This window comes from Rattus rattus, chromosome 1 (genome assembly GCF_011064425.1).
Source record: "Rattus rattus isolate New Zealand chromosome 1, Rrattus_CSIRO_v1, whole genome shotgun sequence".
In the NCBI taxonomy this organism is placed as follows: Eukaryota; Metazoa; Chordata; class Mammalia; order Rodentia; family Muridae; genus Rattus; species Rattus rattus.
The window spans coordinates 24700724-24722670 of record NC_046154.1 but is presented as its reverse complement, the minus strand read 5'-3'; the positions used below and the strand labels follow the sequence as shown (position 1 = coordinate 24722670).

At 48.7% G+C, this 21947-nt stretch overlaps 1 protein-coding gene across 4 annotated transcripts; it reads left to right on the top strand.

The window, feature by feature from the left end:
* Positions 1-9810: 9810 nt before the first annotated feature.
* Kdf1 (keratinocyte differentiation factor 1) lies at positions 9811-20782 on the top strand. 4 transcript variants are annotated; one of them, XM_032896532.1, is made up of 4 exons: positions 9811-9900; positions 18165-19232; positions 19731-19805; positions 20270-20782. In XM_032896532.1, the coding sequence occupies exons 2-4, from the start codon at positions 18197-18199 to the stop codon at positions 20350-20352; spliced, it is 1194 nt and encodes a 397-aa protein (XP_032752423.1). In that variant the 5' UTR covers positions 9811-9900; positions 18165-18196; the 3' UTR covers positions 20353-20782. The 4 variants fall into 4 exon arrangements, with proteins under 4 accessions (XP_032752423.1, XP_032752421.1, XP_032752415.1 ...); XM_032896530.1 differs by having other exon boundaries at positions 9857-9900; positions 17962-19232; XM_032896524.1 differs by having other exon boundaries at positions 9890-9959.
* The last annotated feature ends 1165 nt before the right edge of the window (positions 20783-21947 follow it).

Here is a 21947-nt window from a genome sequence, read left to right as displayed (position 1 = left end):
TTATGCCAAAAAATGTTTCGCTGAAGCAAACACAGGTAAAAGGATGTTTTTATAAAGCAGACACTGGAAGAACTGTTCTGCTGAGGCAGACACGGGAAAGGATGTTTACCAAAGCAAACACTTAAAAGGACACATGACATTAAGAAGGACCCTGCAGGGGTTGGAGAGATGGCTCAGCGGTTAAGAGCACTGACTGCTCTTCCAGAGGTCCTGAGTTCAAGTCCCAGCAACCACATGGTGGCTCACAACCATCTGTAATGGGATCGGATGCCCTCTTCTCGTGTGTCTGAAGACAGCGACAGTGTACTTGTATATAATAATAGTGTATACATATATAAAATAAATAAGTTTTTTAAAAGTAGGTTTTGAAAATAATGTAAGCCAGCCAAGTTCAATCCCCAGCATCTATAAACCCATGTACATACTTGTAATCCCAGCACTCAAGATGAAGGCAAGAGGCTCAGAAGTTCAAGGTCATTTCTCAGCTGCACAGTGACTTAAAGGTCAGCCTGGGATGTGCGGAACTTTGTGTCTACAAAGGGGGGTTGTATTAGGTGCTTCTCCGTTCCATGATAAATCACCTTGACCAAGACCACTTATAGGAGAGTCCATTCTAGAGTCCCTTGTTGTAGGGGAGTCCACAGTGGTGGCTAAGCACAGCAGAATGTGTCAGGCATGGCATCTGGAGCAGGAAGCAGCGCGCTCACAGCTTTTTGTGGAGGAGAGGTGATGAGACAGGGCATCCTCAGAACCCTGGAACTCACTGTAGACCAGGCTAGCCTCAAAGTCACAGAGATCCGCCTGCCTCAGCCTCCCTAGTGCTGAGATCACAGGTGGATACCACCATCCCCAGTTTCAATGTTCTCTTTTGTTGGGGTCGGTCTGGTGCTGCTATCTATCCAAATGCTAGATACTGCCCAGCCCCCAAGATCTGGTTGCCCCCAATGAGGAGATCCTCGCATACACCAAGTGACGCTATGTAACTTTGCTCCCCAAGTTAATTGGTCAATAAAAAGCTAAAGCTTGTGATTGGGCAATAAATAGAGGTAGGCGGGTTTTCAGTTACCTGGCTGGGGAGGGGTCACAGGTAGAGAGGTAGAGAAAGGGAAGAAGGCAAGGAAGAAAGGAGGAAGCCACCGTGAGAGGAGATGGACCTTGAGCACACAGCCAGGAGAAACAGCGAGTAACAAGGTACGAGTGGCTGAGATGTAAGTCAGAATAGCTCCCAAACCACCCAGTCCAGGCTCACAGCTTGTAAATAAACTACCTGGATCGTGTGCCCGTTATACGGGCTAGAAGTAATTCGTTTTACACACCTTTTACTTGACAGCTTCTGCTTGGCCTGCCTGGGCGGGCAGCACTGCTGTGCTTGTAGCTCAGGGCTGCAAATAAGAAAAAGAATTATTTCAGCACAAGTTCTACAACATGGAGACCATCGGTCTGAGGGGCTGCCCAGTGACTAAAGAGAGGGTAGCATACACACTGTGTCAAAGGGCCAGGACGAAGCAGAGGGTGGCACCCATGCTTCCCAAAGCAGCACCTGACCTAAACGCACAGATCGAGTGTAGAGATGGCTCAGCAGTTCAGGCGGAGTCGTGCTCTTGCCGAGAACCAGAGTTCAGTTCCCAGCACCCATGTTGGTTGGTGACTCAAAACCACCTGTAAGTCCAGTGTGTCCCGTGCTCTCTTCTGGACGCCATGAGCACCTGCACACACACACACACACACACACACACACACACACACACACACACACACCCCTCATGCACACACACGCACACACACACACGACTTAATTTTTTCAAAAATCTTTAGAAATATTTTTTTTTTATCTTTTAGATTTTATTCGATGTTTGGTGTTTTGCGTACATACATGTAGACCTGTGTACCCTCTGCCCAACAGAGGCCAGAAGAGGACTTTGGAGTTACAGACAACTATGAAGAGTCCTGTGGGCCCTGGGAAATTAAACATGGGTCCTCTGATACAGCAGCCAGTGCTCTTAACTATGATGCCATCTCTACAGCCCTTAAAACAATTTAGTTAATTTTATGTGTATGCATGTTTTGCCCACATGTATGTATGTATGTATGTATGTATGTATGTATATATGTATATATGTATTTGCTCCACATGTATGCATTCTGCCTGTGAAGGTCAAAATAAGGCACCAAGTTCCCTGGAATTGGAGTTATGAATACTTGTAAGCTGCCACGTGGGTGCTGAGAACTGGACTCTGATCCTCTGTGAGAGCAGCCGGTGCCCTGAACCACTGAACAATCCCTCCAGTCCCAACATTTTAAATTCATGGAATGTTTATTTCTAGAATTTGTTTTGATTTTGTGTGTGTGTGGGGGGGGTTATTTGGGGGGACATTTCTCATTATTTAACTCTGTCTGATCCAGAATAATGAAGACCAGGCTGCGTTCAAACTTGCAGCAATCTGCCTGCTTCTGCCTCTTGGATATTCTGGGATTACAGTGTAAGACAGCGTACTGGTCTCTATTTCTGAAATCTCTCTGTAATACCGTAATTGGCCCCAGGTAACTGGAACTGTAGAAAATGGAGCAGTGGGTTGGAGATTTAGCTCAGTGGTAGGAAGAGCACTTGCCTAGCAAGCGCAAGGCCCTGGGTTCGGTCCCCAGCTCTGAAAAAAAGAAAAAAGAAAAAAAGAAAAGAAAAAAGAAAATGGAGCAGCAAGCAGGGAAAGGCTAGTGTGCTACCACCCACTACTTCCCAGATATTTGAGAAACACAGAGAAGTTCTGTGCTTAACCGAATTCACAAATCCAGTAACAGAGCTGTGCACAGTCCAAAGCCTCTGGCTTCCGAGTTCACCCTGTAAACAAATGTGCTATCTTAGCCGAAGCTGAGCCCGTCGTCTATGAGAAGTACTGACGTTCAGGTCTGTATTCACACAGCATGTGGACTGACGCACAGCCAGAATTCCAACTCAGGGCCGGTGAGCCAACTCTGGGCATTTCCACTGTTGTGTGCTGCCCCCTAGTGCTTCTATGGGAGAATACAGCAGAGGCAGGCAGCCCTCAGGTAGGACTCAGGGAGGCTTGCAGAGTCTGATTATGGTGTCCATCTACAGTCTCCTGAGCCCCAAAGTAGCTGCGTGCCCGCTCCAAAACAGCCATCCGTGTGTACAGTTGTAATGTGTTTGACTGCCTCGCGACCCTGAAACCCAACAGGTACAACCTAATTTAACATCATTCTGCCCCAAGCTCTCTATCCATCCAGTTGCACAAAGATCTAGATGAACTTGATACACCTCTCTTCTGTCAGAAGACCACAAAGCCAGACGCCTGAAGTGGAGACCAGCGAAGGTGACTGGAAAAGTATAATCAAATATAGCAGAGAAATGATGCTAAAAACAGATGTTCTGGGCAACGGCCTGAGGTCAAAGCTATCGGGCATAAAGTCGGGAGGCACTGTACACAAAGCCAGGGCTCCAGGTTGTGACCCGAGACAGCAGTGACCGGGTGGGTAGAGGATGTCCCCAGCATGCTCTGGCTTTGAAGAAAAAAGAAAAATCCATTTGAGTGCTGAAGTGTAGAATGCTTGCCTAGCATGTGCAAGGCCCTGGGGTTTAGAGCTAATACTGGGGGGAGGGGGGAATCCTTTAACTAAAATAGAAAAATGTTTCTGTTAGGCCTGTAGATCAATTGGTAGAGTGCTCACCCACATGCATGAAATCCTAGGTTCTATCCAGCACAGCATAAGTGAAGCAGGTTTTAATCAGGCACTTGGAGATGGAGGGTAGGGAGTGCGAAGAGGAGTTCAACATCATCTTCAGCCCGAGTTTGAGTCCAGCCTGGGTAACATGAGATTCTGACTCCAAAATAAATAAATAAATAAATAAAATTTAAAAGTGTTTGTTTTATGTTATAAGAAAAAAAAACACTCAAGGAGAAAGGGTGTTAATCTGAATCCTTCACCCCAGAAACCTGTTCTGCTCTTTGCCTTGTTGGACTCTAGGCCAGTGAGACACCCTGTTGTGTTTCCAGAATGTCGTCTTCTGTTTTGTTTGCTTTAACAAGAAGTGAAATTGTGCATATTCTTAGCTGGGCATTGGTGCGTGAGTGTGTGTGTGTGTGTGTGTGTGTGTGTGTGTGTGTGTGTGTGTGTGTGTGTATACCTTTAATCACAGCACTCAGGACTGGTCCACAAAGCAAGTTCCAGAACAGACAGAGCTACACAGAGAAATCCTGCCTCAAAAAACAAAACAAAACAAATGTGCATCTTCTTTTATTTTTTTTGTTCGTTCTCATTTTTTATAGTTTTTGACATAGGGTCTCATTGCATAGCTCAGGCTGGATTCGAACTCACCAGGTAGGTAGAGCTGCTCTCAGATCTGAAACTCCACTTTCCAGCTTTCTGCACACCTGGCTTAACCTACTTTTTAGTTATTTTGTCCTCTGTGTGTGTGTGTGTGTGTGTGTGTGTGTGTGTGTGTGCTGTGCATGTTTTATGTGTGTGTGGTATGTATGTGTGTAGTATGCAGGTGTGTGTAGGTGTATGATGTACATGTGTATGTATGTAGTGTGCATGTGTGTGCATATGTGTATGTGGTGTGCATCTGTGTGGCATGCATGTGTGTGTGCATGTGTGTGTATGATGTGCATATGTGTGGTGTGCATGTGTGTCTCTGTGTGGTGTGCATATCTGTGTAGTGTGTATATGTGCGTGTGGTGTGTGTGTGCATGTGTGTGTGGTGTGCATGTCTGTGTGGTGTGTGAGTCTGTGTGGTATGTGTATCTGTGTGGTGTGTATATGTGTGTGTGGTGTGTATATGTGTGTGTGGTGTGCATGTGTGTGTCTATGTGGTGCACATGATGAGATATATAATCATCTAGGAAAACAGGCCTCTGTGTGCATGAGGAGGCCAGAGAAGGAGATTTGAACTCAGGCACTCAGGCTTGTGGGATAAGTGCTGTCACCCTAAGCCGTCACCCCGGACCCCTTAAAACACTTAGAAGCATCACTTTAAATGTGATAACTCCATTTATAGTAATATACAACCTCTATTTCAAAATGTTTTTATCACTTGAACAGGAACTGTGTACCTAAGAAGCAATAGGTGCCCCTGACCTCCAATCTGGCAGTGAATCCACTGCTTCTACCTCTTACTACTTCACATATCCATTTTATTTTATTTTAGGCAGTAGTGGGGATCGAACTTAGGGCCTGAGGCACTGAGGACAGACTCTACCACTGAGATATAGACCCAGACAGTAATGTTTCATGTTAATGGGAACCTACCGTGTCTGTCCTTCCTTATATGCCTTGTTTTACTTAACATACAGGTTTTCAGGGTTCATCTATGGTGTGACATAGTGTAAAATCAGAAATGTCTCCCTTTTGTGACTGAACGATGTTCGCATATATGGTTCATCCAGTCATCTCGCATTGAACAGTTGGGTTGTTTGGTAATTGTGAAAAAATGTCACAATGAAGAATATCTGCTTGAGTCGTAGTGACCTTGAGTTTATTTTAAAATACTCCATACAACACTTGGGACGATTAATCTCAATCGTCAGTTTGATGAGAACTAGGCTCTCCTAGGAGACAAGCTTCTGGGCATGACTGAGAGATCAGCTAGACGTCAGGTTAACTGAGATGGGAAGACCTGTCCACCGTGGGCGGCCCCATTCCCTGGCCGGGACGCTGAATATGTGTTCATTGCTCTCTTCTTCCTGAGTATACGATGTGACCACCTGCCTCAAGCTGCTCCCATGACTTCACCATGACGGGCCAAACCCTAGAACTTTTAAGCCAAAATAAACCCTTTCTCCCTCAAGTTGCCTTTCTCGGGCCTTCTGCTTAGTGTCGTTTAAAAAACACAACAGGAAAAATAATTAAAACAACACTCTTTTGGGGAAATAAGATCACATCCTGCTCTTTTGAGATAGGATCTCACTAAACAGCTGAGACTAACCGTAAACCCATGATCCTCCTGCCTCAGCCTCCTGAATATTGGGATTATAGGGTGACCCCTACTCAGTTATCATTCTAATTTGAAAAAAAGTATTTATTTACCTGGGTATGGTGATGTCCACTTTTAACCCCAATACTTGGGAGGCAGAGGCACTGGCTATCCTCTGAGTGTTCGAGGTTAGTCAGTGCTACATAGTAAGATCCTATCTCAAAACAACAGCAGGGGTTGGAGAGACAGCTGAATTAAGAGCACCTACTGGGGGTTGGGGATTTAGCTCAGTGGTAGAGCGCTTGCCTAGCAAGCACAAGGCCTTGGGTTCGGTCCCCAGCTCCGAAAAAAAAAGAAAAGAAAAGAAAAAACAAAACAAACAAACAAAAAAAAAACAAACAAACAAAGAGCACCTACTGTTCTTCCAGAGGACCCGAGTTTGATTCCCAGCACCCACATCAGGCAGCTCACAATTGCCCGTAACTCCAGCTTCAGGGGACTCTAACGCATCTGGCTTCTGTGGGCGCCTGCATTCACATGCATATACCTAACACACGTAGACACAAAATTTAAAAACAACGGAATTCATTCACCTATCGATTTACTCATTTAGGGGACATGCTGTGAAGCACAGGTGGCAGTCCAAGGACAACTTCCGTGGTTCTCTCCTTCCGTGACTGGAACTCAGGACATCAGGCTTGGCTGCAGGCACCATTACCCAGTGAACCATCTCGTCTGCCCCATTTAGTCTTCTTTCTTTGTTGTATAAAATGAGCTGGACCAAATGAATTTGCTACAGTTTTTTATATCAAAGTAGCCCATAGAACAGCGATGCCGTATGATTCAGCCTAATAAAATGCCTAAACATAGCAATTCTGGTTGGCTTTGGACTCTATGAGGAGGACCACTTTCACATGGACTCATGGACTGGCTGTTCGCATTCAGGGTCACACTAGCACGGCTCAGCCATACTTCTGGTCCCCACTTGTTTCTTATGCTCTGTAAAGATTGCTCTGTGTGGATTTTTCTGCGCTTCGTATCTCCTGTCAGTGGTGTTTCTATTTCCTTTTTGAGGCCACCATGAACAATGGTTTTTGTTTGCTTGTTTGGTTGGTTTGATTTTTTTTTTTTTTTCAGGGCTGGGGACTGAACCCAGGACCTTGTGCTTCCTAGGCAAGCGCTCTACCACTGAGCCAAATCCCCAACCCTGGTTTGATTTTTGAGACAGTCTCCTATAGCCCAGGATGGCTTTGAACTCCTGATCTTTCTGCCTCTGCCTCCCGAGTGCTGGAATGACAGGCGGTGGCAGCACGCCTGGCTGAAGAGCTTCTTTTTGGTGTTTTGTTTTGTTTTTTTTTTTCCCCCGGAGCTGGGGACCGAACCCAGGGCCTTGCACTTCCTAGGCAAGCGCTCTACCACTGAGCTAAATCCCCAACCCCGGCTGAAGAGCTTCTTTTCTTTTCTTTCTTCCTTTGGTTTTTGAGACAGGGTCTCTCTACATAGCCCCGCCTGTTCTGGAACTCATCCTGTAGACCAGACTGACCTCCAACTCACAAAGATCCATTTGCCTCGGCCTCCCAAGTGCCAGGATTAACAGCGTGCCTCCCCTGGCTGAACAGTTTCTACCAGTCGCTTGGACACATTCCTCCTGGCATAGCACTGCAAGAGCGTCTCATGAACATGCCTAGAACCGGCCTTGCTACTACTCTTAGAGTAGGCAGAAGTGCCACCATACTCCATGGGACTCATTTTCTGAGTCTCTTGCCCCAGAAGGTAGTGTGATATACTGCGGGAACGCCTGCCATCAGGCCTCTGCTGGGAGCAGCACACTGTGTCAATTCGCCACAGGGATCTCTCCCAAATCCCTTACTTCCATGTGTGACTCTCTTCATCCTCCCCAGTTGACAGTGGTACCTTCTTTTAACTTGTTTGTTTACTTAATTATTTATGGTTTTGGGTTTTTTGTTTATTTTGTTGGTTGGTTTTGGTTTTTTGGGGTTTTTGTTGTTGTTGTTGTTGTTGTTTTGAGACAGGGTCTCTCTACATAGCCCTGCCTGTCCTGGAACTCACTCTGTAGGCCAGGCTGGCTTGGAACTCACAGAGATCCACCTCTCACTGCCTCCAGAGTGCTGGGATTAAAGTTACATGCCACCACACCTGGCTAGAGAGGTCCGTATCTACAGAGGGGGAACTGGTAGACCGGAAGTGACTTGCCCCTATGTCAAACACTTCATGCCAACTCTCTGATTTACGTCTTCCTTCTGCATCAGTTTTTATGTCAGCAATGTGGGGTGTGTGTGTGTGTGTGTGTGTGTGTGAGAGAGAGAGAGAGAGAGAGAGAGAGAGAGAGAGAGAGAGAGAGAGAGAATATATCCTTGACTCACAGACATTTCCCACATTTTTTTTTTTTTTGGTTTTTTTTTTTTTTTTTTTCCGGAGCTGGGGACCGAACCCAGGGCCTTGGCCATAGGCAAAGCGCTCTACCACTGAGCTAAATCCCCAACCCCATTTCCCACATTTCTTATCTCCTGGCAGTGACATTTGTATGGTCCCAGTTTGGGGCTACCATGAAGGAGATTTCTATCTCACAGATTAGTGGAAAATTGAATAATAAATACTGGCAAGTAAGGAGTTATGCACGGACCTTAGAGATCCTCCCTAACGCTTACGTCCATCAGCACTGACGTCCAGTTATTCATCTGTCGATAAGAAGAGCAGATGCTCGGGGTGGAGTAAGCCCTGACCTCCTGCCATCCAATACTGTTGCCTCCTATGCGGCCTTCTCCTAGGGAAGTGGGGTTTGGTCCCTTTTGTCATTCTCTGTGTGTCTTTAAGGGTCACACAGCACTGAATTCTTCACCCTATTCAGGACTCAAGGCCTCTGCAAACTGAGGCTCCTGTTTTCATATTTGCAAAGGCTGGTGAGAAGTTGAACTGGCCAGCCAACCGGAAGCCCCTAGCTCTGTCCTAGAGCAAAGAAAGATATTAGGGACTACATTGGGCGTGGAATCCCAGCTCTCTGCAGGTAGGAGGAGCAAGTGTTCTAGGCCAGCCTTAGCTACATAGGGAGCTAGAGGCCAGCCTGGGATACATGAAACTTTGTCTCAGAAAACCTCAACAGCCTACGACTGCACCCCTCGGAACACACCTGATCTAGTCTGATCTTGACTCGAAGCAGGATAAGATGTGGTTGGTTCTTGGATGGGAAGAGTTGAAAAAGAGGAGCTAAAGAGGTTGCTCAGCCCCGGAGAACACCGGCTGCTCTTCCAAGTTCCAAGGTCCCAAGTTCGATTCTCAAGTACTCACATAACAGCTCACAACCCTCTGTAACTCCAGTTCCAGGGGACCCCATGCCTCCTCTGTTCCCTTACCCCTGTGGGCACCAGGCCTGCAAGTGGTGCAGGGATATACGTGTAGGCAAGGCATCCATCCATATAGAAATATTTAATGTAAAAAAGAGTGACTATGTAGACGGACAGACAGGTAGATTGACAACAGATCGTTGCCTAGCTAGTCAAACAGTGAATATTTGCACACATCTGGTATGTGCCGGGCCCTGTACTAGGGAAACAAGACCAGACCTTATTCTCAAGGTCAGAGGCTAAAAGAAGACAAAGGACAGGAAAGCAACAGTCTATAATAAAGAGCCCAGAGAATTATTCCATATGACAGAGCTAGGGACTCTGGGGTCAAGGGACGGCTACGCAGGAGCCATGCTCTTTGAGGAGGAGCTTTGAGGCCTGGTAAGCGCTCCGTAGGCTCTCCGACACTTCCAGGGCACTGGACTACAGAACAGTGAGGGGACCTGAGCGCTGTTGCCCGATGGCCCCATTGAGGGCCTCACTCTCCAGGCTAGGCCAGAGCGGGGCGGGGCCTCGGCCAGGTACAAGGCGGCGCTTCGCGGAGCCAGGAAGTGTGTCCCCGGCGGCGACCCGTGCGGCGCTCCCGCGAGAAGCTTACCTGCGACCCAGGTGAGTGCAGAGGGGGGCGGGGGAAGGACTGAGCGGAGGCGGCTCACCTGGCTGGGCAGGTAAGTCCGGCGCGGGTCCGCGGGGGCGCGGAACGGTGCAACCCCGGGTGGGTGACCCTGGAGGCCGCGCCTGGATGGCGGCCGGGCGCGGGCCCTGCTCCTCTGGCCCCGACGTCCACTTCCGGGGTGCACGGGCTGGGCCGGAGCGGCCCGAATGGGCGCGGGGCTGGGCGGGCCGGGAGGCCTGGGGTGCTGGGACCCGGCACGGTTCTTGGAACAGCGTCGGGAGTCGCGGGCCACGGCGCTGTGGCAAGCGAGGTGGTGCGCGCCCCGACGGCAATGCATGGACGCGGTTCCTGCCTGCAGAGGAGGGCGGCTGAGGCTGCGCCTCGGGTGTGCACCGTACCCTACGCTCGAGATGAGCTGACCCTGGCTTGGTGACCATATAAGTTTGCTTGGGCAGAGGCTGCTGCAGAGGGCTCGTCCTGTGGACGCAGGGAGAAGGGTCCATGGAGAGCCCCCAGTGTGTGTTTTGCGGGGACTGTCGGAAAGGCCAAGGCAATGAGAAGTCAGAGAGTCCTGGGGCCACCAGACCTTGAGGCAAAGAGAGTGTTTTCCCAGGCTTTCGCTAAACCCTCAGATACCATACCTCCGTAGAGAGCTAGAAAGACACTAATCTCTCCCCTTTTGAGAGATGAGGTTTTCAATTTTTATTTTATGTCACATTGGTTTATTATTTATTTATAACTATATTTAAGTTACTTAATTTAATATATATTTTGTTTTGCATTTTGAGGCAGGGTCTCATAAGACTCAGCCCAGACTAGAACCCAGTATGCAGCCAAGGATGACTTTGAATTTCTAATCATGGTGTCTTGTGCTGGAATAACAGACATGGGCCACCTCACTACTCTAAGATGAACCTATTTAAAGATGAAGAAACTGGGACCGAGAGTCTTGTCCCAGGCCAAAATATGAGGCAAAAATTGGTCCCACTAAATTAAGTGAGCAGAGTCACTGGATTGGCAGAAGGGATGAACCAGAGACCGTAGTCAGAAAAGGCAGATGAGGCAAGGCACTGCCCATACCACAACAGGAAGGCCGACTGCTTGGTTGTTTGGGTTTCAGACAGGGTCTCTCTTGGGTAGCCCAGGCTGATCTTGAACTCAAGGAATCTGCCTGCCTCAGCCTTTCTAGTTCTGAAATTCCCTGAGGGAGCCACCAAACCTGGCTTATCCCTGCTCCCTTTCTATCCTTCTGCCCCTAACTGGAGATGTGACACAAAGTACCTGAGGTGAAGGGCCTGACTCCCCACACAACAAATTCTAACCCTTCCCAGCCTGCTGTCTTGCTCTATCCCCTCTGTTCTGGGACTTCAAATTCCTGAACTGTGCAGTGACAGTAAATTATTCACGTGGCAGTTGTGAGGACTGAATAATGTGGAGGGTCTCCGGCTAGAGCCAGTTCTAGCCCATTCGCTGCTGGCCCTCGGTAAATGTGGTGGGTGCGAATGTAACGAAAGAACAGCCATAGCTGTCACTCTTAAACCCTGGGTGGTGGAGAGAGAAACAGTGGCCCAGCCCAGTGTCAGTAACCATCACACTCCTACAGACCCACAAAGTGGATGAGCAGTGTGTGGGTGCCAGGGATGGACGGTAGGACTCTAGGTACTTGGGCGAGAAGTGGGTGAGGGCCTGAGGTCAGGCCAAATGAGTACAGAGGTGTGCTTCTGGGGGCCTGGGGATACAGCTCTATTGGTAGACACTTAGCATGCATTAGACCCTGAGTTAGAGCCCCAGTTATGAATAAACCAGCACTTGTGAAGGCAGGAGAATCAGTGGGTCAGTCTGCTCCCAGCTACACTGCGGGTCTGAGGCCAGCCAGGGATACACAAGAGCTTATCTTAAGAAACAAGTGTGACTTTGGACAATTTACTTAACCTTTGTGCTTCAGTAGAGTGAGGAATTAATAGATTTATTACAGGCAACGTGATTAAAGTAATGTAAGATGTCTACAGTCACTTTCACTACAGAGGAAGCTCCTGGGGTGAGGGAGCTAGTCTGTTTTACCAATATGTTCATAGAGTGTAGGGTGCACAGTAGGTCCTCAGGATTTGTTAAATGACTGGATGAATTCATGTCCAAACTCACATTTAATCTAATCAGGGCAAATATTTAATTATCTCCCTCTGGATTGTGAAGAACACTTTGTTTTGTTGTAATGGAGGTCTTGCTATAGTATGTGTTCATCTCAAAGTCATGATCCTCCTGCCTCAGCCTTTGTGGTACTAGGATGACTGCCATGTGCCACCATTCAATTGTGAAGAACTTTAAAGTCACTTAATACAATTTGTTTGTACACTTTTTTGGGTTTTTTTTTTTTTTTTTTTGTCGTTGTTGTTTTTGTTTTTTAAAAAAACAGAGCAGAGCAGCAGGGCGAGACGTGTTCAAAGGGGGGTGACCCCCTTCAGGTTATATACTTGCAAAGATGAGATCCTCTTACACAGGCATACACTGCTCCCTAAGACTGCTGGCTCCTGTTCTGATCTGCCAAGAGTCTAAGTCCTATGTCTTTCTACCCGTGGTCTTACCCTACCATAAAGTCACGTGGAGTGTGTTTGTGTCATGGGAGTACCTTCCAAAACTGCCCTATTCTGGGCCTAGAGGCAGAAAGGAGGCTGGCCTTCGGGACCACAGTCCCTGGGGAGATAGGTTTATCCTAAAACAGTGGGTACAAGGCAGACCCGATCATCAACAGATCTCAGCAGAAGGGTACGGAAAGAGGGGCTCCCATTCTGCTAGAGGTCCTTGAGGTTTCCTCAGGGAAGGAAAGTTGAGTGGGCTCAGAGACATCAGTAAAGTTTCAGGAAGAAGGAATCCTGTGTCCTCACCCAGCACAACAAATTTTCCTTGTTTCCTGTCTCTACATGAGCTGTCTAGGCGTGTGCTGTTGGCTGGTTTAAACCACTGAAGTTCACACTTCAGATGTGTGTCCCTCTAGCCCTAAGAACTGTAGTGTCTGATTCCTAAGCCAAGGTTCTAGGCTATTCTGTCTCTCATAGAAATATATCTGGGTGGGCTGGGGGATTTAGCTCAATGGTAGAGCTTACCTAGGAAGCGCAAGGCCCTGGGTTCGGGTCCCCAGCTCCAAAAAGAACCAAAAAAAAAAAAAAAAAGAAATATATCTGGGGCTGGATAGATGGTTCAGCTGGCCTGCCTTTAGTTCTAGTACTCAGGAGGTAAAGTCAGGTAGATCTTTGAGTTCAAGGCCAGTCCACTCAACTTAGCAAGTTCCAGGACAGCTAGGGCTACATAGTGAGACATACATACATACATACATACATACATACATACATACATACATGCATGTATACATACTGCTGGGTGTAAATCCTAGCACTCAGGAGGCAGAGGCAGGTGGATCTGACCACAGCCTGGTCTACAGAATGGGTTCATTCCAGGACAGCTAGAGCTACATAGAGAAACCCTGTCTTGAAAAAACAAAATAAATATAAAATTAGATATATTACATATAAATATATGATGTTTTCTGTTTGCACTGGCTATCCCCATTTTCCCTCCTGATCCTTGGCCCTGTGTAGACCACACTGGATTTAGATGAGTCTCTGAAACCAGGCTGTCTGCCTTCCCCTCGAGGTCACATCTCAGTATGTGTTTGAGGCAGGAATACTTCACAGCATGTCCTTCCTGTATTTGATGTCATTTTGTTACACTGTTGGTGACACTGCCTTTGATTATTTGCTTAAAGCAGCACCTGGGAGAGCTCTCTAGCCTTGTGGGGCTTAAATTTGTCACTGACTGCAGCAAACAGAAGCGGTCAGAGCAGCAGTACTGGTGGCGCTTGCTGCTTGTGGAAGTGGCACTGTTCTGCCCAAGGCATGCAATATGTTGCTTATTTGTTTTTGAGACAGGGTTTCTCTGTGTAGCCCTGGCTGGCCTGGAACTTAACTCTGTAGACCAGGCTGGCCTTGAACTCAGAGATCCATGCCTCTGCCTCCCATATGCTGCGATCAAAGGTGTTCGACACCACTGTCTGGCCCTAGGCACACAATTTATAAGGGCCAGAACGGGAACTAGAAGCCAGAGATCCTGGTGTCCACAGCTCTGTTCCCTTCCTGTTACTTACTAGCCCTTGGGACTCAGTGATTAGATCAGGTTACAAGGATAAAGGGTCAACATCTCAAAACACAGGCTAACGGGCTGGAGAGCCTGGTTGCTCTTCCAAAGGACCCAAGTTCCATTTCTAGCACACACAAGGTAGCCCAAATTCAGGCTAAGGACAGTTACTGCCCAGCAAATCCTCTGCTGTGGTTAAGCCCTCCTGAGTATTGGACTGCATCGTTCCTCAGGGCTTCTCAGTGGCTCATCTGAGATCAGATGTTCCTTCAGGTCCCACGGGCTTCATCCTGGAAGGCTTGAGTTGTTTCGAGATAGTATATAGCCCTGGCTGGACCAGGACTCTACATAGACCAGATTGTCCTCCAGCTCATAGAGATCATTTGGCTTACCCCCATACTGGCATTAAAATTGTGAGTCACCATGCCTGGCCAACTGGTTTTTTGTTTTGTTTTGTTTTGTTTTTAAATAAGATCTCATATACTGGGCTGGCTAGCCTGGAACTCACTTTGTAGTGCAGGATGACCCAGAACTCTTTTTTTTTTTTTTTTTTTTTTAAGATTTATTTATTCTATATAAGTACACTATAGCTGTCTTACATACCAGAAGAGGGCATCAGATCTCATTACAGACGGTTGTGAGCCACCATGTGGTTGCTGGGACTTGAACTCAAGACCTCTGGAAGAGCAGCCAGTGCTCTTAACCGCTGAGCCATCTCTCCAGCCCTGACCCAGAACTCTTAATCCTGCCTCTGTCTCCCAAGTGCTAGGTTTTCAGACAGGTCTTGAGCCTTGGAAGCTTTTCTAGAAAACTGAATCATCGAGTTCATTTATCATTGGTTTTACCTTGCCAGACTCATAGCCAGGCCTACTGCTCATCAATGGAAAAAGGTCATGGGTCTGAGAATTCTAGCAAACAAATCAAAAGAGAAATGAAGATTAGTATTACTATCTTAAGAGAAGGCTGTTTTCTCCTTTGTTGATTTTTGTGTATTGTGTGTGTGTGTGTGTCAGCTCTTGAAGGTTCACGCGTTTGGAAATCTGAGGTAACTTTTGAGAGTTGGTTCTCACCTTCCACCTCTCTGGAGCAGGGTCTCTTGTTTCTGCTGCTGTGCTGTGCTGTGCTGTGCTGTGCTGTGCTGTGCTGTGCTGTGCTGTGCTGTGCTGTGCTGTGCTGTGCTGTGCTGTGCTGTGCTGTGCTGTGCACTCCGGGCTGGCTAGCCTGTGAGCCTCAGGCAGGCCTCCCTGCCTGCTCACTCACTGCAGGAATGCTGGGATCACAGGCGCTCATCACTGCACCCCTGTCCCCGTGGGCTCCTTTGTGGGTTGTGCTCTTACCCACTGAGCCATCTCTCTAGTCTATGAAGTTTATTTTTGTGGCAAGGAACCAAAACGGCTTGGTTTTGGCAAGGTAATATACTCCTTTAATCCCAGTACTTGAGAAGGGAGTTAGGAAGGCCAGGAATTTAAGAGCTGTTTTGGCTCCCTAACAAATGTGAGGCCAAACTGACTACATGAGACCTTCTTGTCCTGACAAAACCAACCTTCCTTCTCCAAAAAGAGAAACCTTAGTGGTAAATGTTCCTGGGAGGGCAAATCTGGATGAGATGAGAGACCCATTCATACCCATCTCTGGGATGAAGGGGATGAAGGAAGGACCATGGTGATGTTCTTGGCCAGTCAGACAGAAAGGCATCTGTGAGCAGATATCTTAGTGACGTAGGAAGATGGAGCGGTTCTCAGACGTAAGGTCTCTGGAGAGCTTTCCTTGTTTGTGGTAAAATATACATTAAAATTACATTTTAATCTTTGCATGCCATTTTTTAGGACACTCTCCCATGGCATTAAAAACGCCCATGCCATTTCCAGAGCTGTAATATGACATGACACTGTCTCCAGCTGAAATTCTGTACTCCGCTCAACAAACTCCGGTCCTCTGCCTCAGCCCCTGGAGTCCACCACACCTCCATTCTACGTCTGTTAAATTGTCATCTGTGGATATTCTGTGTAAACCAAATGGCAGACTGTTTGCTTTCTGTGTAGCTTATTTCGTTTAGAGTGTCTTCAAAGTCCATCCACGATGTTTTGTTGTTGTTTTCGTGAGACAAGGTTTCACTGTGTGGCCCTGGAACTCACAAAGCTCTGCCTGCCTCTGCCTCCTGAGTGCTGGGATTGAAGGCATGTGCCACTGCCTGGCTAAATTAATCCAGGTTGAAACACAAGAGATCTTCATTCTTTTTAAGAGCTAAATGATACTATATGATATTCCATTTTTCTGAATCCACTTACTCATTGATGTACTTTTTAAGTTTTTAACTTTTTTTTTAAGATTTATTTATTTATTATATATAAGTACACTGTAGCTGTCTTCAGACACACCAGAAGAAGGCATCGGATCTCTTTACAGACGGTTGTGAGCCACCATGTGGTTGCTGGGAATTGAACTCAGGACCTCTGGAAGAGCAGTCGGTGCTCTTAACCGCTGAGCCATCTCTCCAGCCCCCCCCTTTTTTTTTAAAACGTTTTTTCCCCCGCACTTCTTTTACTGATTTTTTTTGTTGTTGTTAATTCACATAATGTACCCTGATCACACTCACTTCCCAGTCCCCCTAGGTCTGCACCCCTACCCTTGTGGACCCTCCAACCCCAAAAGAAGAAAAACCACAAGTCCCATTTGTGTTGTCCATAAACTCCTATTGAGCAGCCCCTTAAAGAAAGCTGAGTCCTTCCCTCCTGCATCCCTCCAGAAGCCGTCAATTGTGCAGAGCTACACTTCAGCGTCCTTATCACGGTTTGAAGGGTTCTTGTTGATGGAAGCTTTATTTTTACCTTATGTGCATGAGTGTCTTGCCTGCATTAGTGTCTACTCACCATGTGCGTGTAGTGCTTTCGGTAGTCAGAGAGGGCATCAGACCCTCTTGGGTTGCAGTTACAGGCGGTTGTTAGTGACCATGTGGGTGCTGAGACGCAAACCCTGGTCCTCTGGAAGGCAGACAGCGCTTAACTGCTGAGCCGTCTCTCCACTCCCCTGGCTTGTTCTCACTTTATGGTTACTGCAAATAATGCTGTCACGAACACAGACACACATTTTCAGTTCCCCTGGGTATTTCTCAAGGAGTGAATTTGCTGGATCATAGAGTAATTTTGAGGTTTGGGGGATGTTAAAACATTTTATCCCATGTACATACGTAAGAAGGTTGTAAGCTGCTGCACAGAAACCCATGTGCTCAGGAAGAGCAGCAGCCAGTGCTCTAACTGTGCACCATTTCTCCAGCCCCTAGATGCACACCAGTTTTTAAAAATAATAAGGGCTGGGGGTTGGGGATTTAGCTCAGTGGTAGAGCGTTTGCCTAGGAAGCGCAAGGCCCTGGGTTCGGTCCCCAGCTCCAAAAAAAAAAAAAGAAAAGAAAAAATAATAAGGGCTGGAAAGATAGCTCAGCAGTTCAGATCACTGATTGCCCTTCCAGAGGACCCACATTAAATTCCCAGCACCCATAGGTGGCTCACATCGGTCTGTAACTCCAGTTCCAGGAGCTCCTTTAACTCCCTTCTGACCTCCTTGGGCCCCAGGCATGTGTGGTGCACATACATATGTAAGCAAAATATTCATACACATAAAACAAATCTAAAATTAAAAATAGGTGTATGTGTGTATGTATGAGGAGTGGAGAGAAGCTCTGCTGTGAGTGCAGTGTGAGCTGAAGGTAATCCTGGGAGCTAGAGTTTCAGGTGGGGCTGAGCCTGTCAGGCAGTGGTGCGCAGTGCTGGGAAGGAACTTAGGGCTTCCTTCATGCTTTGTAGGCTCTCCGTGCTACATTCCCAACCCGTATGCTTCAATTTTGAAGAACTTCTGTTTCCCACAATACCAACATCATTTCACATCTCCACTGACACTTGTAATTTTCTATGTTTTGTTTTCAATAATAGCCATTCATTGAGAAGTCCAGGAAATTTTAAAGCCTAAGTTAGACCACAAAGAGAACTTTCTCTTTGGGACAAGAAGAGTTCAACGTTTGCAAGGGTATACGGGATGCTTCATCCGTCCTCATCACAGGCTTCCCAGAAGTCTAAGGCTTTTCAGGTCTGCCCAGGAGCTTGTCCCTGACCTCCTCCTGGCTTCTCCCCTGCAGGTGCCTGGCTGCAGCAAGCCATGCTCTGAACCATGCCCAGGCCGGGACAGCCCCGCCCATCGTCTGGGCCTCCACGCTTGGGGCCCTGGGAGAGGCCCACAGAGTTATGCCTGGAAACGAATGATGAGCGCTCCCAGCCCCCACCAGGCCGTCGCACCCGGAGGCCAGACCCTAAGGACCCTGGCCACCACGGGCCAGAGAGCATCACCTTCATTTCAGGCTCTGCAGAACCAGCCAACGAGCCCCCAACCTGCTGCCTCCTCTGGCGCCCCTGGGGTTGGGACTGGTGTAGGGCTGCCTTCTGCTTCCGACGCTGCAGGGATTGCCTCCAGCGCTGTGGGGCTTGTGTGCGGAGCTGCAGCCCCTGCTTATCTGCTGGAGACCCCATTGAAGGGTCTTCGGAAGCCGCCTGGGCCAAGGAACACAACGGTGTGCCTCCCAGCCCGGACCGAGCACCCCCCAGCCGCCGGGATGGGCAGAAGCTCAAGACCAGCATGGGCAGCAGCTTCAGCTACCCTGATGTTAAGCTCAAGGGCATCCCGGTCTACCCCTACCGCCACGCCACCTCCCCAGTCCCTGACGCGGACTCCTGCTGCAAGGAGCCCCTGGCAGACCCTCCTCCCACACGGCACAGCTTGCCTAGCACCTTCACCAGCAGCCCCCGTGGCTCTGAGGAGTACTATTCCTTCCATGAATCGGACCTGGACCTGCCCGAGATGGGCAGTGGCTCCATGTCGAGCCGTGAGATCGACGTGCTTATTTTCAAGAAGCTGACAGAGCTGTTCAGTGTCCATCAGATTGACGAGCTGGCCAAGTGCACATCAGATACCGTGTTCCTGGAGAAGACCAGCAAGATCTCAGACCTGATCAGCAGCATCACACAGGACTACCACCTAGATGAGCAAGACGCCGAGGGCCGCCTAGTGCGAGGCATCATCCGCATCAGTACCCGCAAAAGCCGCTCGCGGCCACAGACCTCTGAGGGGCGCTCAGCCCGCTCTACTGCTCCTGCCGCTGCCCCCGACAGTGGCCATGAGACCATGGTGGGCTCTGGCCTCAGCCAGGATGGTAGGTGGGCCTGCGTGGGGAAGTTGTAGCTACAGGAGGAGGGTTGGGCTGGGTCTCTGTGAGGCTTTCCCTTAGCCGCCAGCACTTCTCTTAAATTCTTGGATCTGTCAAGCTCCTTCTCTACCCTATGACTAACAGGCAGAACAACTTCCAGGTCTAGCCTCAACAAGGGCCCAAAGCACAAGAGTTTGGCCAGTCACAGGAGTTCTCTAGAGTTCCAGAGGCTGAGGGAAAAGGTCCGTCAAGAGTTCCAGGACAACCTGGGGTGGAGACCTTATCTTTTACACATGCACACACACATGCCCCCGCGCGCGCGCGGGCACACACGCGCACGCGCGCGCGCGCGCGCGCACACACACACACACACACACACACCCTTAAGCATGCTTCTCCAGCCTTTTGTACAGTAAGCACCCTTCTTCACTGACCTGCAGTAGGGACAGGGAGCTGAGCTTTATAAAAGAATGTGTTAATAACTACTGTTCATTCCCTCCCTAGAACTGACAGTGCAGATCTCCCAAGAGACAACCGCAGATGCCATCGCCAGGAAGCTGAGGCCATATGGAGCCCCAGGTGTGGTCCTGACCTGACCAGAGGGTGGGAAGCTACACTAGGTGCCCTTCAGATGGCCTTCCAGCTTCTTTTGGGGGTGGGTGAGGATGGGAGCAGAAATGGAGAAAGGCCCGAGTGACCGTGTGCCCACTGCAACCATGGAAGCTGGCTTCTATTGAGGTTCCTGGGATACAGCTAGAAGTGGTCTGGGGAGTAAGGTGGCCAGAAGGCCATCCAGCCTGCATCTACAGAAGCTCCCTATATGACTTCTACTGCTGTCCTCTGGGCCTTCACAACCCCTAGGAGCAAGGTTATTAACCTTTGACAGACCACAGTTGGAATTTAAACATCAAGAGTGGGTTGCCCAGGCTTTATGGCTGACCAGGCTTAAGGCCTGCTCTTTCACCTCAGCAGGCTTCTCCCTGGCTGTAGACCCTGGATGAGCTCCTTCCCCTCTCTGAGCCTCTGCTTCCTCCTCCAACCAGGGTACCCAGCCAGCCAAGACTCATCCTTCCAGGGCACGGACACAGACTCTTCAGGGGCACCCCTGCTGCAGGTGTACTGCTAACCCTACTGGCCCAGCAAGAGTCCCTCTTGGAAGAAGCATTAGCCAACGGAGGAGAGGAACCAGGACCTCTGTGTGCAGGCCAGATTCTGAGCCCAGAAGCAGTGACCTCTCTGGCTTGTGCTTTTGTTGAATGATCCTAGACCACATACATTTCACAGGGCCATGGCGCCCACGTTCTTCATTCTCCAGCTGGACTGACTGCTGGCTGGGCCTGTGTCTTCTGTGGCCTGAAAGCAAAGCCTTGGGAAGTAGCTTCCCAGTTCCATTCCATGATACCCTAAGCAATTATGGGAACTAAGTAGGTTGGGTTGGGGACAGCATGGCCTCTGTGATTCTGTGGGCAGTGCCCACTTGCTATATTGATAAGCAGTTTATATTGGTTCTTGGCTACTCTGTATTGTTAACATGACCCTAGTTGCAAGTACATACACCTGCCTGGTCACCGGAGTTAGAGTCCACCCTGTGCCGTCCGCTGATTGCTGCTTTACATAGGACACAGGCACCCAATCTGCTTCAGTCAGCATCGTGGAATACAAGGGCGATGTAGAAGTAAGAGACAAGCTTCAGAAGACAGAGCCATCCACAGGGGCCTGGACTGCCCCCGCTGTTTCTGGCCACCCCTCAGTTATCACACTAGTCAGTGACCCCTTACCTCTTGCTAGTGCTAATACAGCACTGTGGTCATCTCACACTTACTGGCAACTTGAGGGAGCCTGGTGTTTAAAGACTTCCTTGTAGCTTGCAACTGGCACCAAACCTAGAAGCTGGGCTCCCTGAAGCAGAAGCCTTGTTCAGGCACCAGGGCTAGCTGGGTCAAGGGCCCTTAGCTGTTCTTAACAGGTGCAGGGTCGGGTACAGACCGACACTCACAGCTCCAAGTACAGAGTCCACTAGTGAGTGTGAAGTCAGCCCAGGCAGTTCTTCAAGCCATTAGCTTAAGTAAGACCCCACCTCAAGTTTCAGCTAGTCCAGTGACCGCAGACTACCCAAGGGGCTATTCCTTCCCCAGCGTCTTCCTTTACAGCCCTCTGGGACGTAGGAACTACCATTTATCTAGTTTCCTCAAGGACACAACAGCTGGCCCCCTGGGGCTATAACCCCAGGACCCAGGTAGAACTACAGGAATCAGACTGGCCTCTTCTCTGGGGTGCTGTTGTAGCATCTGGTCTAGGCATGAATAAAATAACCAGGTGAGGTGTCCACAGCATTGCCTAGCATGTGTGGGGTTCTAGCTTTGACCTCCAGCACTACAAGAAGAAAAGGTGTGATGCTGTTCACCTGTAACCCCACCAAGATTACTAACAAGAGGATTGCTGAGTGCAAGGCCAACCTGGTCTACATATTGAATTCAAGGCTATCAGGGATATATGCCAAGACCTGCCTCAAAAGGGGACAGAGGTGCAGGGACTGGCTGGCTAGTTTAGAGTACTTATTCGTACAGAGGACAGTCTTGGTTCTCAGCACCCCACGGTGGCTCCCAACCATCCCTAAGTCCAGTTCCAGGTAATCCCACACCCTATTCTGACCACTGCACATACCAGGAAAACATTCATTTTCGTTAAATAAATTAATTTTTTTTTCGGAGCTGGTGACCG